Source organism: Gossypium arboreum, chromosome 12 (assembly GCF_025698485.1).
Source record: "Gossypium arboreum isolate Shixiya-1 chromosome 12, ASM2569848v2, whole genome shotgun sequence".
Classification (NCBI taxonomy): Eukaryota; Viridiplantae; Streptophyta; class Magnoliopsida; order Malvales; family Malvaceae; genus Gossypium; species Gossypium arboreum.
The window spans coordinates 15,198,304-15,214,123 of record NC_069081.1 but is presented as its reverse complement, the minus strand read 5'-3'; the positions used below and the strand labels follow the sequence as shown (position 1 = coordinate 15,214,123).

The 15,820-nt window shown below is 32.0% G+C and overlaps 1 protein-coding gene across 1 annotated transcript; it reads left to right on the top strand.

Moving 5' to 3' along the window:
* The first annotated feature begins 6,672 nt into the window (after window positions 1-6,672).
* Window positions 6,673-7,425, top strand: LOC108485760 (uncharacterized). Its single transcript, XM_017789606.2, has one exon. It carries the CDS (start codon window positions 6,673-6,675, stop codon window positions 7,423-7,425), a length of 753 nt encoding a protein of 250 aa, XP_017645095.1.
* Window positions 7,426-15,820: the final 8,395 nt, after the last annotated feature.

Below are 15,820 nucleotides of genomic sequence, written 5' to 3'. Positions count from 1 at the left end.
GACGCCTTGAAATGTTTCAAGTTATGGAGACCATTGGTCGTTGACCTGGTATACCACCTAGGTCCTATGGAGTTGATCTCCGGAATAGACGATGCGATCGTAGGAGGTTTCAAGCACTTTATTATCCATGTGCGCATGTAGTGACAGCATGTGCTAAAGTGAACCTTAATGTTGAACAATTTTTCAATGATGTGTACACACTCGAGAGCACGTTACGTGTCTGGGAAAATGAGTTCCTCGTCCTGCCTGACCTGTCTACGTGGGAGGTGCCTTCGATGACTTTCGAGCTTGTCCTAGAAAGAGGGCTACACAAGAATCTGAGAGGTCGTTCGCAATCATCTAGAATCCGTAATGAAATGGACATTAAGGAGAAATCCGACGGTAAACGTTATGGATTATGCAGGTTAGCTGGTTATAATTTGAGTAAATGCTCGCAGTGAAACTATCATGTTGGACAATCGTTACGATCGGGTATGAATTGAGCTTATGTTGTAATGTATTTAATTTATATAACAAAATTTATATTGCAAAGTTTGTTCCAATTAGATTAATGTTGTAATGTATTTAATTAATGTTCCAATTAAATTAATGTATTTAATTAGATTAATATTGTAATGTATTTAGTGTTTTAATGTTCAAAATGTCTAAATTAATCTAATTTACGTTATGTTCAAATTTTGTTCCACTTTTCAAAGTTTCAATTAATCTAATTAAATATATAAAAAAATACAAACTTTTTTAATATCAAAACCTAAGAAACCCCTAAATTTGAAGGTTCGATGGTGTGGTCCTAGGGGTATATTTTTGTGGAGGTCGACGTTCACATTATGGGTGATTGCGACGACCAACATCCTCTTCAGTCACTGGTGAGGGTGTCTGATACATGGAAGAGAAGTCATATGGCTCGAATGGCATCGATAAACTTGAGCCGGGAGGAGTGTCAAGTCATATGGCTCGAATTGCATCGATGAACTTGAGCCAGGAGGAGTGTCATGCTGTGATGGATACGGGCTGGGGTAGTGCTGTACTATAGTGGATACGATCCAAAGATATGAAACCCGTAATGGTATCTGCCTTTTGATGAGCTAGGAAAATAGTCATTGCCTGCCAAATCTGAATGATAAGTATCATCCGATTATGAATGCGATCGCTCAGACTCGGGCTCCGGTTCTACCTCGGGCTTGGGATCTAGCTGTGGCTTGGGCTCTATATCGGCCACTGGATCGTATGCTCCAGGTTGCTGCACGTGTGGGGGGACTACAGTCGACTGCCCACCAAGTAAATATAGCTTTACCATACTAAAGTACCATTGTATGTACTCTAGCAATAGTTGCAAATCAGAAGACATATCCATCTGAGGTCTTCAAGCCATCCGATTATCCCATACCGCAATATATTTTCGGTACACAACCCCTCAATGACTTCCATGTTTTCCTCTCTTGTTGATGCCGTGAACTTTCCCCACTTGCATTGGCAGATTTGGGATATATTGGATACAACCAAACTGCCGTAGTACTCGATCCCTATGGTACCACTCGACTACATTGAAATTGATAATTGGTGCGTTAGTGCACCACAATTGAGAATCAACGTAGGCAGATGAAGGTATAAAACCCACAATTTCTGGTCTACGATATGGCATCCATATAAACTGTACGATTAATACCATTGTTAAAATTTAACACGGTTCGAGTAAGATATACAAAGTAATTACATGTCACGAATATTGGAATAACTTACCCCTTCCCTGGCATGTTGTTCAATCATCAGACGATATATCGGGACAGTGTACGACTTTTCGATACCCGGATAAATACTCCATCTACGAAAATAATTTTCAAGTAAATATAGTATCGTTAGAATAGTATCATTATAAAGAAATTGTCAATTAATAACAAGTTAAATTTTACCACCTGTTAACTAGTGGAAATACGTATGGTTGGTGACTAACTGATGCCAAGAATGACATTCGATAAAGAGCCTATGACTGCAACAATACAAGCCATCCGCCTATATCTACGGCATCAGGCTTTGTCGTCCGACAAAGCTCACAATACAACATAGCCAGAACTGCGGAACCCCAACTATACGAGCGAACATTACGCAAATCAGCTAATAGAGGTAAATACTGGAGATAAAACTTGTTGTTCGCATTGGGCATCAGTACACCCCTACAGTATGCATAATGTACGCTCGAGCTGCGTACATCAACTCTTCTCAGTGGCATTAACTGATAAATGCTCAAAATTGGCTTTCAGCCATGTAAATTTCAAATCCGAAAAATTGGACTCATCATCGCCGGGCGAGGCTCCTAGTAGGCTATAACAAAATGCACCTGGCTCAGTTATCGCACTTACGCCTGTTATAGAACTCCCATTGATTGAGAGCCCAAAGTGCAATGCAACATCCTCCAGAGGACAGTGCACTCCCTACATGACAAATGAAAAGTGTAGGTTTCTGGGCGCCAACGCTCGACCAATGCGGATATTAAATCGTACCGCAAATCGAACGTCCAGGTCAATGCTGCTGACACGAATCCAGCTAGCTCCAAGTAGGGCATTAGTCATGCATCCGGAGAATATCCTAGACCATTCACCTGGCCCATTAATGCGCGGTACGAGCCCTAACAGTGTTAAATTATAAAAAATAGTTATAATAACATAATTTATTTCCTTAAATTACGTAGATATTTTTTTAATTGCATCGGTGATTAACAAATAACAATATATTACCATATTATTAACTGTGTCAGATATGCGAGGATCTTTCCTAATCAATGAAGTCATTGCAATGCCTGCAATTTCAAAATAAATTTCGGTTATTAATTTTAATGTTTGATAGATTTTAAATATTTATCGAATAACTAAATTTTATATATTGCTTTTAATTACAAAAAATACCAAACAGTTTTTTCGACAACATATTTTTTGCTATACAACATTAAAAAATAAATATATCCAACTCAAATACAAATATTATTATTATTTTAAAATGATAATAAGTAAAATATTTTGGTTTAAAATATAATATATATAATATACCCAACATGTTGTTCAATATATTTTAAATAAATTTTAATTAATAATAATAATGTGAGTGATACAATAACAATTAAAAACATGATAAGTTGTTCAATATTATTTTAAAATATATTATAATATGTAATTAAATTCCTTACGAAATAAAAAGATGGGAAAACAAGGAGAAGTTATGTTGCAATATTCTTTTCTTTTGTTCGGTGATTTTGGCCCTTTGTTGGTATTTTTTATTTTCGGATTTTATTTTTAAAATATATTATTTTCGTATTTTATTTTCTTATATTATTTTAGTAAATAATGTTTCAAATGTATTATTTAAGTGTTTTTATATTAATTTAATAAATAACCCTAATTTTGGCACTTTGTTGGTATTTTTTATTTTCAGATTTTATTTTTAATATATAATATTTTCGTATTTTATTTTTTATATTATTTTAGTACATTATGTTTCAAATGTATTATTTTAGTTTTTATTAATTTAGTAAATAACCCGATTTTGGCCCTTTGTTTGTATTTTTAAATTTTCGATTTTATTTTTTAAAATATACTATTTTCATATTTTATTTTTATATTATTTTAGTACATAATGTTTTAAATGTATTATTTTAGTATTTTTTATTAATTTAGTAAATAACCCTAATTTTGGCCTTTTGTTTGTATTTTTAAAATTTTCAGATTTTATTTTTAAAATATAGTATTTTTGTATTTTATTTTTATATTATTTTAGTAAAAACCACAAAGCACCATTTTCCCCAAAAAGTTTTTTTCAGATTTTATTTCTTTTCGTATTTTATTTTTTCATTAAGATATTTTTAGTATTTTATTTTTATACTATTTTTGTAAAAGGTTTAAAACCCATCACTTAAAAAAAATAATTAGAATATAACATGCCAAATAAATTTTATAAAAATATATCTAATCAACCTAAAACACACTTAACAAATAAATTACATAAAATAATAATAATAAAACATTATTTGCACATAACATACATATGCTTTTTTACTTCAATAAAATAAAAATAAATTAGGAATGAATGAAAATATAAAATAAATACAAACATACTTTAATATTTCTTTTAACAAAATAACACCTTGCAAAAAATAAATTTAAAAGTTAAATCTGAATTAAGTCAAAATCAATCAACAACAACAATAATAATAATAACACCTAAAATAAATAAATTATTTACTTAAATTAACATTAATTACTCAAATTTATAAATAAAAAATTACCTTTTTTTCCTTCTTTTTCCTTCCCTCTCCTCCTCCTCCTCTTTTTCTTTTTCTTTTTTCTTCCCTCACCGGTGCCACCTCCTTCTCCTTCTTCTTCTACTCTTCTTCTATTCTCCTTCTTTCCTTCTTCTTCTTCTTTCTTCCCGAAATGAACTTTGGGGACCATATATTATGGTCCCCCAAAGAAAAAATAAAACCCCTCCATGAAAGGTCTAATTGCTCGGTGCAGCCTCTGCCAGAGGCACAACCAGCCCTTCATCCATTTTTTTTTAGATTTTTATTTTTTTCGTTTCTAACTTTTTTTTTTCGTTTTTAACAGCAAATGATAGAAATGTTGTTAGAGCCAGGGTGGTCATGCCACTGCCATAGGCGACACCCACCCTGGATGTACCATTTTGGTACATAATTTTTTTGTTGTATTATTTTAGTATTATTTTATTATTATTATTATTTTGTAAAAAACCCTATTTGAGTATATGTACAAGTGATCCACCATAACTCAACTATTTATTAGGCACTTGTCTAAAGCACTGATAATTTGAAACTCTAAAATACCTCCAAACATTTGAAACTCATCCAGACTTATACCACGACCTTCTTTTATATAATCCTAATAGGATTAATATATAGATTAGCCCTTGAATTTGATATTTTTTTTAAATTGACTTTTAAACTTTTTTGAATCAAATTGGTCCCTAAGGTTAGGATCTATACACAAATTAGTTTCTATTGTTAACATTATTTGTTTTTTTAACCATAGGATGATGTGGCCAACCATGGACGTGACACGTGAAAAAAAGGGGTTATTCTAAAATTTTCAAAAAAATCCTTAAAATTCAAAAAAAAGTAAAAGAAATTAAAATTAAATTAAAAACCTAGTTTAGATTTCAAAATTAAAAATTTTGAAAAATAAAAATTCAAAAAATATTTGAGAAATATGTTAAGAAATCAAAAACTAAAATAAGTTAAAATTTTAGAAAATTGAAAAAAAAAACTAGAGAGTATACAAATTTAAGAAAATTCAAAATAATAGGTTAATTTTCAAAAGAATTAAACTAAATTGAAAACAAATGGAAACAATTATATACATTAAAAAATTAGTTGACATTCACTGTTCATTGATTTGCATTGACTGGTCAAATTTGCTTTGGGAAAATGGGAGACCAATTTAACTAAAAATAAATAAATGTTGAGGGAGTAATCAATATATTAAGGCATCCTAATATTATTTAGGTAGTCTGGTGCACAAGATTTGACGATAATAACTCTTAAAAACAGTGTTTAAGTTTGCAATTATGAGTATTGATCTTTCCTTGAATGGGAATAGTATGAGTTGAAATGAAAGGTCTATGGGTTTCCTTTGATACAAGTTTGGTGAGAGGAAAGGCATAGTTTTGTATGTACAGTAGGTGAGTTGGAAGTCCATTGTATTGACACACCAAGCAGGATTGAATGTCAGGATATTTTCATCGTTAGTATTCCATTCAACCAAAAATCTATAAAATCTGAAACCAAGAGGAGAGGAGAGGGCAAATCAATGACAGAAGGTGGTATCGTAAATCTTCATGGAGAAGTGGAATACAATAAATAGAGAGACAGAGAGTGAATAAATAAGGTCATACATATTAATGTGTCTGACAATCAAACCCAAAATCAATTGCTGCACTACTCTAAACAGCAAGGAATGGATGATCGTTTTTAACTCACCTGTTTTAGCTAAAGACTAGAAATTTGTAGATTTTCGAAAAAACCAAAGAATTGTTTAAAGGCTTAATACTCCGGTATTATAGTTAAATTATTACTTTGACATCTGGATAAATTTTTTTTTATCAGGTTAGTCCTTATATTAAAAATTAAACCAACCAATGATACATTGCCATTTATAAATAAAAATAAAAATAAAAATAAAAATTTACTTAAAATTTTGTGAAAGGAGGAAAGGGATTTTATTTTAGAGGTTAGATAAGTTTAATTCAAAATTTATTAATTAACAAAAATAATTATCCTTAAAATTTTATACATTTATATCCTGATGTAAAAATAATATCCACGTGTCATGTACTTGATGAGCCTCTGATCTACCCAACCATATGGGATATTTCCATTATTAACTAAATCAAGCTTGCCTTAATGAATAGGACCCTTTAATCTTTTAGTTATGCTTAAGATTTTTTTAAATAAATAAATTCCTAAATTCTATGCCTATCAGTCTATATAAGCATTTCCCTATGATGGTTCAGTTCTCCCAATAGCAAAAACAAAAACCACCCTGCTCTTACTGTTCAACTCTCCGTTTGTTTACCCCGAAAATTCACACATCAGTTTCCACAGATAGATACCACACGTAACTTTAAACTTTTCAATTTTCTTTCCATACTTCAGCGAAAACTTTGGTCTTGATGGATTCCTTTGGTTTCGATAACGTGAAAGCAGAGAAAGCTAAGGCGATGAGGAGGTACAATCGGCTTCGAAGCTTAGCCAAGGCCTTCCGTTTCTTGGAATTGCTTTCGGCTTTGCTATTTTTAGCGTGGACATTCGAGCGCTTGCCTTTCGCCGTCAAAATCTCCGGAGAGTTCCTTTTGAAGCTCGGCGGAGTCGTCACCAGTCCCCTCTTTGTTTTCCTCGTCTATAACGTCATCATCGTTACCCTCATTGCCAAGTCCGGCATTTTTTCCACTGTTAACAATGTTGATTCCAAAATCTACGATGAAATCATCAACAATGCTGAGAATCGCTCCAAATTCGAGTTTCAAAAAGAGGTTCTGTATCAAGACAAAGAGATCATCTCTGAAGCGAGCACAGATACCTTAAACAGTGAAGAAACGGAGCCGGAGCCGGAGCCGGAGCCGGACTCTGAGTTTGAGATGGACTATCCGAGAGTGTATAGAAGGAGTAAGTCGGAGAAGTTGGCGATAAGAAAGAGTGGAGAGGAAGTGACGAAGGAACTACGACGATCCGAGACAGAAAAGTGCCGGAAAGTTGAAAATATGGACGGGGAATTAGTTCCAGAAGACGAGTTGAGCAACGAAGAGTTTCAACGAACGATCGAAGATTTCATCGCGAAGCAGTTGAGGTTTCGCCGAGAAGAATCTCTGTCTATTGTTTTTCCCTGTTCAAACCCAAACCTGAAAAATAACTTCCCTTTGCAGTAAATTTTAACCTGAAATTAAAAAAAGAAAAAAAGATATTAAGCAGATTGTATTACTGTTTCTTCTTTTACCTTTGAAAAGAAAGAGCAAAAAAGAACCGGTTATGGTATGGTTGTACAGAACTAAAACGAGGATGGAGTAATTTGGTTGTACAGTGCTTAGGCTATGTTTTTCCTTCAAAAAGGAATTTGGTTTGAGGAATCATCGCTAAAATAATTAATTCTAGTAGATTTAAGTTCTTCCGGTGCAGTGTCACTTTGTTTTTACACTTATTAACCACAAATCTGAAATTTGGATAAGATCCGAGTAGCCGGTGGAGTGCGAGACATGTAATGAGAGAACAATCAAGAGAATTCGCGATATCATTTTACATAAGTCGAGGGGAGTTCGCAGTCTCATTTCGCACATATCCAAGGAGTTTGCATGTGATAGGCTGCGAGGTTCATCAAACAACCTATAATGATACACATATCTAGTATGCCAGAAGTCTACTTATAATGTTAGTTCTATGAACAATAGGATCAGTAGAATCAAATCATGAACAGTGATAATGTATATAAATATTTAAATTTTTTCTTTAATGAGAGACACAAAATATTACTCAACAACACTAATTATAAATACACACTGCTTATAAAAAAAACCCTTAATCTTTAATGGTTTGATTATCCCGATAATTTGTATGAAATTTAAAAAAATAAATTACTTTTGTGGAAAGGTCAATGAAAATCCTCTCTTTCTAAGCTAAACTTTTATCCCAATCAACATATTTATTAATTTCCTTTGTTACAAATGGTTTTAAAATTGAATGAACTCTCAACATTTTAACACAAACATCAATTGAACAATCATTAGGTAATACTAAGAAGCTTGATTTGATGAGATTAAACTCAAAGTTTTAGGAATGATTGGAAGTCTAATCAATCACCCTAAGTGTCGTTTTTTTTTTTACTTTCTTAGTGCAGATTAAGAACTGTCCCACTAACAATAATTTCAAATATATTCCTTAAGCAACAGAGTTTAGTGCTTAAAAGCATCAATCATCATTCAATAATTTTCAAATAAAAAACTATTGTATTTATCTCTTGTAATCTCAAAGGGGGAAATCACTTTTACTCTTTCCTTGGGGTGATCTTTTGTTGTTGCCTAGCTTTTATGTCTTCCATCCTCCATTTCTTTATAGAGGCAATGATAGTTAATTCCACCATGAAAAACAATTGGGGGTGGTTGAATTTGCTAATTCCATTGGATATTAATTTATGGCACAACTTTTGATTAATTAGAATTAATCAATTAATCCCAAGCAAAAAAGGGTAAAACAAAACACTTTGCTTTGGCCTCTTTTTTCTTTTTGCCTACAACTCTTTTTTGTGTCTTTTCTTTTGCCCAAAAGTGTCAAAGGAAGGTTTGTAGGGGTTGTTTTTATTATAGAGTCAATTGTGGTGGGTGCCTGCCAACAGACATCGCCTTTTGTAAGAGTGTGTATTCTTTTTTATTTCAACACCTTGCATTTATGGATTAAGAATTCCCTTTAGTTTGCCCATTCAATTCCCATCACAAATGCTCATAAATTCACTACTGCTCATATACTTGTAATTGGAAAATTAAAACAATGAACATGCACATCAAAACTTATTTTTATGTCTACGAGATTTATTTAAATAGTTATTCATTATATATAAACAATTCAATTTTATCAATTTGCTTTTATTTTAAAAATATAGGGATTTGATTGGTCTTTTTAATAGAGGGACTTGTTTGCTCACTTCTTGTTATTAGAGGGATTGCCCAAGTACTTTCACAATATATATATTATATATTTTATATATATATATATATATATAAATTTTAAGTGATAATGTTATATAATCTCAAAAATGTCACATTTAGTGTTTTAATAATAGGGCCAATGGTTGAATAGGTTAACCACCAATTTTCAATTCAACCAATTCGATCGGTTTGATTGTTGGACCAACAATAATTAAATAAATAACAAAAAAATTCATAAAAATCTAAAAAATAAAAAAAAAACAATTTTTTTATCAAATCGATTCAACTTGCTCAACTACCGATTTTTGTCTTGGTTTTTTTATTTTTACCAAATTTGAGAAATTTTCAAGTCAATTGGTTCAACCCCTTTGTTCGCATCGTTATATCATCAATTCTCAATCCCTCTGATTTTGGTATTGTTCTAGTAACACTGGTCATATCATCAAAATCTTGACAAAATTCAATTTTATGGACTAAAATAGATCTAGTAGGCAAGTTCAAAGACCAAAGTGGACCAAAAAAATATAGGTACCAAAGTAGGCCTAATTGCTGAGTTTAGAGACAAAAAATTATGTTATCCCAAAATATTTTACCTATAAATGGAAAACTTGATTAATAAATTCATTCTTAAATAAGATTATTAAGATTTTTTACTTCATTTCCATCGCTACTAAATATGAAATTTGGTGTTATCAATGTTATTTTTTCATTTTTTTTCCTTAGAAAAAATGATTTTGAATATTCTTAACTCTCAACTTAAAACAATACCAACACTCTTAATAAGTATAAAAAATTTATCACACGCATATACGTATGGAAATCACATATTTTGAAATATAGGTGTGTTTAAAAATAACATACAATAAAAATAAAACGTATTATTTGAAATTAATTAATAACAACACAAAAAATATATACGGCATTAAAATAAAAAAAAGATTAAATTGTGAGTAAAATGAAATTTAAGCATAAAAATACATTAGATTAATAATACTAAATAAATACAATTATTTATCATGGTGCTGTCAACAAACTTAAGTTGGTGTTGAGTTAATTTGTTGACATCAACTCAATCAACAACATTGTTAGTATATGTTGCTACCTATAGTTGCAATTTACTGAATATGAAAATAGTAATGGAAGTGCTTAACTGCAGTGGCCACTATGGCTTGGCATTGCGTTAAACTGTGCAAAGAAAAACAAAGAACACTAATAATTTGTTTATACACTTCGATTTTCCTACATTTGTGGAGCCTAGCTCAGTAAGTAATTCCACTATCTTGTATCACAGATACAACTAGTGATTCACACTCTATCACTCCCTAAGTATAAAGATCTCACTTTCGTACCTAAAAACTAGAACACTAAACACTCAATGTTTACAATTCAATTGCACTCTCTCATAGAGTAGTTCCTTAATAAATAGATTCAAGTGCTTTCAATAAGCTCTTGTACATAACTTAGACAAGCTTTAAAACATATATCAAATTTAGCTTGCTAACATAGAATCTAAGTAAATACAAAGTAACATATATCAAATTTAGCTTGCTAACATAGAATCTAAGTAAATACAAAGTAACTCACTGAAAATAGCAATTACAACATAAACATTCAAAGCATAATCGATCAAAGATATGATCTTCAGAAACCAGCAACATAATCTCGATCAAATCTCCACATTCTAAGGGTTGAATTGATTCACTCTCCTCCAATCAATCTTTAGTAGTCAGGGATTGGTTTCCATAGATGGACTATAGTATCTTCAAAATATAAGCACATTTATTAGTTAAAATATTTTCCTCATTAAATTGCCAACTCAAATAGGACAAGTAAGTTTGCTGTAGGCACTACTGAGCGCCACTCAGCTCAATTAGCACACCTCGCCTCAACAATCTCTCCCTTTGGCAATTTATTAAACAAAATAAAACAATATAGGAAGCTAATCATTACAATCATCTATAGCACCCCTTCAACACAAACCTCATCCTACCAAAATCAATTTAAAACATAACATAGTAACTTCAACTATCAATGTTGTGTCTAGAATTCGCGCTAACAATCAAAATACTAAATTATATCTAAGTAAGCAAAAAATAAGACAGAATGCACCAAAGTAAACATCCATCATAACGAAATAACACGGTTTAACATATTAGTTTCATAGCAGTATCATCATTTTAAGGTTTCATAAAGACCAATTAAAATAAAAGTTACAGACTAAGAACTGTCTGCAAGATCAGAAACATGTTCAGAAAACATAAGCAGCTTCCAATTCAACCTTCAAAGGAGATATACCATAAGGACATATACTTCCTATATAGAAACACATCAACTTACAACATAGCAACCATCAACCATTACTCATCACAACTTTAGCTTCTAAATACTACTCCCCTCATTTTGCTTAAGAATAAACTTGCCCATTAGGATGCCAAAGATCCTTACTCTCTTGATTGAACCAAAGCTAAACAAATGTTGAAAAATATAAGGATTGTATAAAATTGAGATGTACAAAATTCAAACCTCATCATGTCTTTATAATTCTATCTAGGCTTCCCTTTAGTTTGGACGCCATTATGGATGTCACCAATAATATCATTGGTAGAGTGATTCAATCTGAACCTAGAAGAAGGTTAGGGTTGATCAATATGATCACAATGCTCTTTTAACTCAGTTTCAACTTCATCTTTCTTACTTATTAGGATGTATGTCATCCATCTTTAAATGGTTACTGGGAGTGGGTATTGTAGCTTCCACTAAGGGTTTCAAAAGATAATCTTATACCTGATTGCTTACACATGAGGCTTCATCATCAATAACTACATTAATGGAATCCATCACCTTTTTTGTTCTCTCATTGTAGGCTCTAAAAGCTAAACTGTTTGTGGCATACCCCAAAAAAACACCTTCATTAGACTTGGAGTCAAACTTTTCCTAATACTCTCGATCCTTCAGTATATAATAGTTACTTCCAAACACATGAAAATATTTCACACTTGATTTTCTACCCTTCCATAGTCACTTGAGTCTTTGGTCTTAGATGAACCTTATTGATCATATAGGTAGCTGCATTAACAACCTCAACCCAAAACTTGTGAGCAATACCCTTACTATTGAGCATTACTCTAGCCATCTCTTGAATTGTTTTCTTCTTGCATTTAACAACTCTATTCTACTCTAGAGTTCTTGGAGTAAAAAATTAATGCTTGATCCTTTTATCTTTACAGTAATATACTAAATCCTTATTCTCAAACTCCCTTCCATGGCCACTTCTTATTCTTCTGATCACGCCTATCACTCGACCCTTTTCATTCTTTAGGGTTCTGTATAGCTTCTTAAATTCCTCAAAAGTGTCAACCTTGTCTCTAACAAACATCACCCATGTGTATATTGAGTATCCATCCACTTAGTTTAGCACATAACGCTTGCCACCAATTCTCTCTATCTGCACAGATACTATCAAATTCATGTGAAGTAACTCCATTGGCTTGGATATTTGAACTTGTTAGACTCTCTTGTGCCTCTCCATATGTTTACCCTTTAAACAACTATTGCAAACTTTTGGCACATCTCAACTTAGTTTTGGTGGTACATCTCAACCTAGTTTTGGTATCCATTTGATAGTTTCAAATTGAATTAGTCGTTAAAATCCTTTGTAGTGTACATGACCAAGCTTCTTATGCTATGATTCTAATTTAGAGACACTTTCTTTTTTATACATCGCAAGCCGTAGAACCTTATAGCGGTTATCAACTGTTCTAACTCCTTCCATAATCTTTCTTTTTTGTCTTGGAAGAAACTCAACATTCATCTATAGTGAAGCTCGCTATCATACCTTGATCATACAACTGGTTTATACTCACTAAATTGGCTTTCAAACTTTGCACCAGTAATACATTCTTCAATCTAGATAAACTGTGTGCAACTATAGTACCTTCCCAAGAATATTGTGTTTCTTTCTATTACCAAAAGTAACTCTACCACCAAGGAAGTCTTCAAAGTCAACAAGGAAATTTTGATTCCTAGTAATGTGTTTTGAATAACCACTGTCGAAATACCAAACATATTCATGTGAAACCTTCAAAGGTCTATGAGTTACAAGCAAACACTTTGGTTTATTCTTCCTTTCGACTTGTTTTTGCTTTCTAGCATTTGAGTGGTTGCGTGTAGTGGGAACTTTAGCTAACACTAAACATTTCCACCTCAAATCATGTAGTATTTTGAAACACCTTGGTCTAATATGCTCCCACTTACCACAATAATGACAAATGATTTTGGAATAAACAGGTACTTTCTTGTCAGTCTTGATTATTACAGCATTGGTAGAATATACACCTATTTCACCTTGCTTGGATTTTTTCACAACAAAGCAGAACTCTTCTTGATTATTTTTCCTTTCTCAAAAAATCGTATTCTACTCCTTCTTGGATCCTTTCTACCAACAATAAGAATTTCATCCAGCTTCCTACTCCTTGTGTTGAATTTCACAAGAAGCAATTTTGTTTCAAACAACTTCTTCTTTGTTTTGATAAGATTATCCAACTTATCAGTCAACAAGGACTTGTTAGCTTCAACTTGCTTAATCAAATTTCTATTTTCCTTTTTAAGTTGAGCATTCTCTTGAGCCAATTTCGAGTTCAACTCGCAAACATGTTCTCATTTTCCCATTATAGTTTTATATGTGTTCATAAACTCTCTATTAGAACCACCAAAAGATTCATCATTTCTATCAGCCTTAAAACTAGAATCCACACCTAATGCAAATGCTACATAATTGTTCATTTGGTCTTAATCAGATTTAAAATTGTTAGAGGTGTCTTTATTACTCCACTAGTACATAAAACCTTCTTTCTATTCTTTAGAATGTTAGAAAACTTAGCTTGAATATGACCATAGCCAAGGCATTCATGAAACTGGATGTCTTTATTCTATTCTCTTTTAGTCCCCTCCTTGGTAACAACACATTTTATTTTGGTGTTAGAAGTGTTCTTTGATGTTTTGAACTTCTTAAACCTCCTAGCTTGCTTCCTAAAGGATTTATTGAAGTTTTTAGTAAGAAGATCAATATACTTTTGGAGTTCTTTTATTGTAGATTTATTGAGAATTGACAATTCATCAACAACTTTTTTCTCCCTTCGAATTACTCTTCTTATATTCATCCAAGTTTATCTCAAAAGTTTTTAGGAAGCCTATCAACTTATCAATACTTAGGCTTTACAAATCTTTTGCCACCTCTATTGTAGTCACATTGATAGAGAACCTTTTGAGTAATGACCTTAAGACTTTTCTCACAAGTTTTGAGTTAGAATACTTTTCATCAAGGGAAAATGCTTGGTTAGATAGGTAGCACAATTTAGCATAAAAACTCACCAATCATCTCAGAATCTTGCATTCTTTGTATTGGTAAATAGTGTGTTACACTGCCTACCACACGGTCGTCTGTCGCACACAACCTACCACACGGCCTAGTATACAGTAGTGTGGCGTCGACAACCATGTTTTTTGGCATCCAAAATTCACAAAAACTTGGGTTTTCGATACACACCTGAAACGATTTCGAAGCAGTAACAACGCGGAGGAGTTCCAAAGTCTAAAACAACCATCCAATAACTCAATCAACCAACTTTATCAATAACAATGCACAGTTATACTCAAAATACCTATGTTGAAAGTTTCGACACGAAACCTTCAACAAAATCAATACTTACCGAAAGATCAACGATGATTACTAGAATTGACAGGTTGAGATTCACTACTTCTGATATCCTCGCCTCATAGGGAACCAAACGATTGACTATCAACTATTTACACAATACACTCAAAACAACCAATTTAGAGCATGCTACAAAGAACAAAAGGAAAATCAAGGAAATAAACGAATTGACAGTGAAACTTACTTAATAACCTTCTAACTAGAAAGCTAATAGCGCAAAACTTCAACTAGTCCTATAACACCCTCATACCCGACCCGATCGTCGAGTCAAGATATCAGGATGTCACATTCGTTGCCGAAGCAACTATTAAAAATTTCAGATCAATTTATCTTATTATTTAATTAATGTAGATCATTAACTAATTTTAGTAATAATTGAATTTACGATAAAACTAATTATGAGTTAAAAGAGCCCATTAAAACATCCACAATTAATCAAAGGCCAAATTGTAAAGTTCATAAAAAATTTTGAACTGTTGTCGCGACATTGGGGTTTCCAAGTCGTAACATGGTGAACTTGTCATCGTGACATCGTCTCCATTTCCTACAAGTTCCATGTTTTATTTTTTATTTATTTATTTTATATCATTACCTTAATATATATTCAGATGTCATAACCGCCACTTCATTTTACACATCATCTACTTACATCTATTTCTAATATTAAGTCATCATAAAAACATGATATTCAATTAAAGATAAAAAGTATATAAAATTAACACAAATATTAAAGTTTTCTAAATAAGACCATTGGAGGACCTGCACTTTCAAAAGTAGTTTACCCATTTTACATATATTTCATATTTAACAAAGAATTCAATATCACATCAATTAACAATTATTCACTTATTATTTTATCAATTCGTTTAAACATACATGTCATAATCATTCCATCACTTACAACCATTTCAAACA

Coding starts and splice junctions, on each gene's coding strand:
- LOC108485760 (XM_017789606.2), top strand. CDS start 6,673: ATGGATTCCTTTGGTTTCGATAACGTGAAAGCAGAGAAAGCTAAGGCG.